This window comes from Penaeus monodon, chromosome 32, assembly GCF_015228065.2.
Source record: "Penaeus monodon isolate SGIC_2016 chromosome 32, NSTDA_Pmon_1, whole genome shotgun sequence".
Lineage (NCBI taxonomy): Eukaryota > Metazoa > Arthropoda > Malacostraca > Decapoda > Penaeidae > Penaeus > Penaeus monodon.
In genome coordinates, this window is record NC_051417.1 from 6,939,472 (window position 1) to 6,941,681 (window position 2,210).

Genomic DNA, 2,210 nt, shown 5'->3' on the forward strand with positions numbered 1-2,210 from the left:
GTAATAGAAAAGTTATTATTTGATAATATTGTTGATTTCTTGTCAAACATTTGCTAACAGAATCTCTCGTTTCCAACAGAGTTTGGTGGGCAGCAACGACCAGTCATGGGGCTGGGATTTAGGACGAAATAAGTTGTACCACAATGCTAAGCAGGGCAACTCAGGCATTACATATCCTTCTCTATTAAACAATGACGAGACTTTTGTCGTACCAGATAAATTTTATGGTAAGCATAATTTTTTCTTTCAGATGTGTGTATATATATATATTTTTTTTTAAGTAAAGATCTTCAAAAAGTATCTTGACATGTTTTTTATATGAATTATTCTTTCTTTGCAGTTGTTCTTGACATGGACGAAGGCACTTTGGCATTTGTTGTGGAAGGCCAGTACTTGGGGGTAGCGTTCCGAGGGTTGAAAGGCAAGAAGCTGTATCCTATTGTCTCGGCAGTGTGGGGACACTGCGAGATCACGATCAGATACATAGGCGGCCTAGATCGTAAGTTGCTTTTGTCCTTTACCCATTACATTGTATAATGTTATCTTTTGATCTGATAAAACCACTTGAATTGTTTTGCTGATAAGACAACATGTAAATTGTTTGTTATGGTTCTGAAGTCATAAAGAATTGGATATTTATAGAATCTGCAAGCAGAAGCTCTTGAAGCTAATATTAGCATAATTTATTTTGCTGATTGTGAGAAAAGAATGTACTTGTAAATATTTGGTAAACAGATTTTCTAACTGTTGGTTTTATTCTTCAGCGGAACCCCTGCCACTGATGGACTTGTGTCGGCGTGTGATACGACAGGCGGTTGGAAAACAGCGCCTCTCGCGAATTGAGGAGCTCAATCTTCCACTCTCTATCACGCAGTACCTTTTGTACCACGACCGCAGGTGATAGTCGGAGGCAGCTGGCCCAATTCCTGCAGCCCCTCCACAGCTAGCCATCAGGCCCCCCATCCTCCGCACCTCTGAAGCCCTGCGCCGAGGGAGTCGCTCTGTAGCAAGTTAGAGTGACGGCGGACGAAGTGGGATAAAGCGTCTACAGCATCAGTTGTTTGATAATCAAAACATCCTGTTTTGAAGATGTTTTATAAGAAATAACCTGTGCCATGAGGCATGTTTAGTTTATCAGCATAATTTTATGCTCCAATTTGTTTCCTTATGGAATATTAGCAGGTTTTGAACCAGTGTAGGCAATTTCATTTAGACGGCCGTAACCACTGGCCTGTGCAACCGTACTGCAGGTAGACGCAGTCAAGTGCATATGCGGGACTCTTAGATGTACGTTTATGTCAGTGTGTGTTAGTGTGGCCAAGAGCCATTGTGATAGACCAGGTCAGATAGGCATGTTGCCCCCACAGCCACCCCACTCAGGTACCCAGCCGGGAATCGTGGCACAGGAGTGAGTCAGTGTTTGTGTTGTGGTGTAACATTGTGACAAAGACAACTAGTGTTTTAGATGAAAAACTTGACCAAATGAGTGAAAAAAGTTTCAAAGAGACTAATGCTGAAACTGAAAGGAAAGTGTGAAAACTTTTAACCCAGAACCGTGGTGGGTGGCATCCGTCTGACCAGTGAGCCGATTGGTGAAGTGTTCATTGCAGGCCAGCCTTGCATCTCTCCTCACCGCCTCTCTCGCATTTTGTTCTGGAGACATTGTAGCGTAAGGTCGAGAGAGAACTGACGGACCCCAGCATTGCTGCTGGCTGGCTCAAGGGTGACGTGGGAGGTTCTTGTATTGCCCCTAGTCCGTACTCTAAATCTCTGGCTCTGAAATGGATGCTTCACTGTTTTTATGTCTTTTTTACACAATTATTTAATGTGACATTTTTTTGAAAATACTGTATTGTCCATTGCCAATATGTGAGATGGCCATTTGGGGGCTCTGTAGACTCCATCATAATCCTAAACAGACTTGGTTGCTGGTTCTCATGAGTTCCTTCTACTTGGTTACCTCATGGCCGGACCTCAACATGGCTGTTGTTCGTCATATAACCATCAACATAGTTGTTGGTGATATATCACGGAGTTCCCTCATTGTATCGTATGCTTAAGTATTTTTTTTTTTAAAGTGCCATTTGCAGTAAGACTATCTGGTAGGACTGTGTCACGAGCTCAACCAACCAGCATGACATGGCATCAAGATCTACTGTTCTAGTGTGTTATACTGCAACGTCTCTCACCTAGTACGCATCTTTGTACAA

At 42.6% G+C, this 2,210-nt stretch overlaps 1 protein-coding gene across 1 annotated transcript in view; it reads left to right on the plus strand.

The window, feature by feature from the left end:
* LOC119593399 overlaps window positions 1–2,210 on the plus strand; it is a gene marked incomplete in the record, with an annotated part of 7,280 nt that extends 5,070 nt beyond the window's left edge. The window contains 3 exon segments of the mRNA XM_037942327.1: window positions 80–227; window positions 341–499; window positions 765–2,210. Of these exon segments, the coding sequence (XP_037798255.1) occupies window positions 80–227; window positions 341–499; window positions 765–901 (444 nt within the window).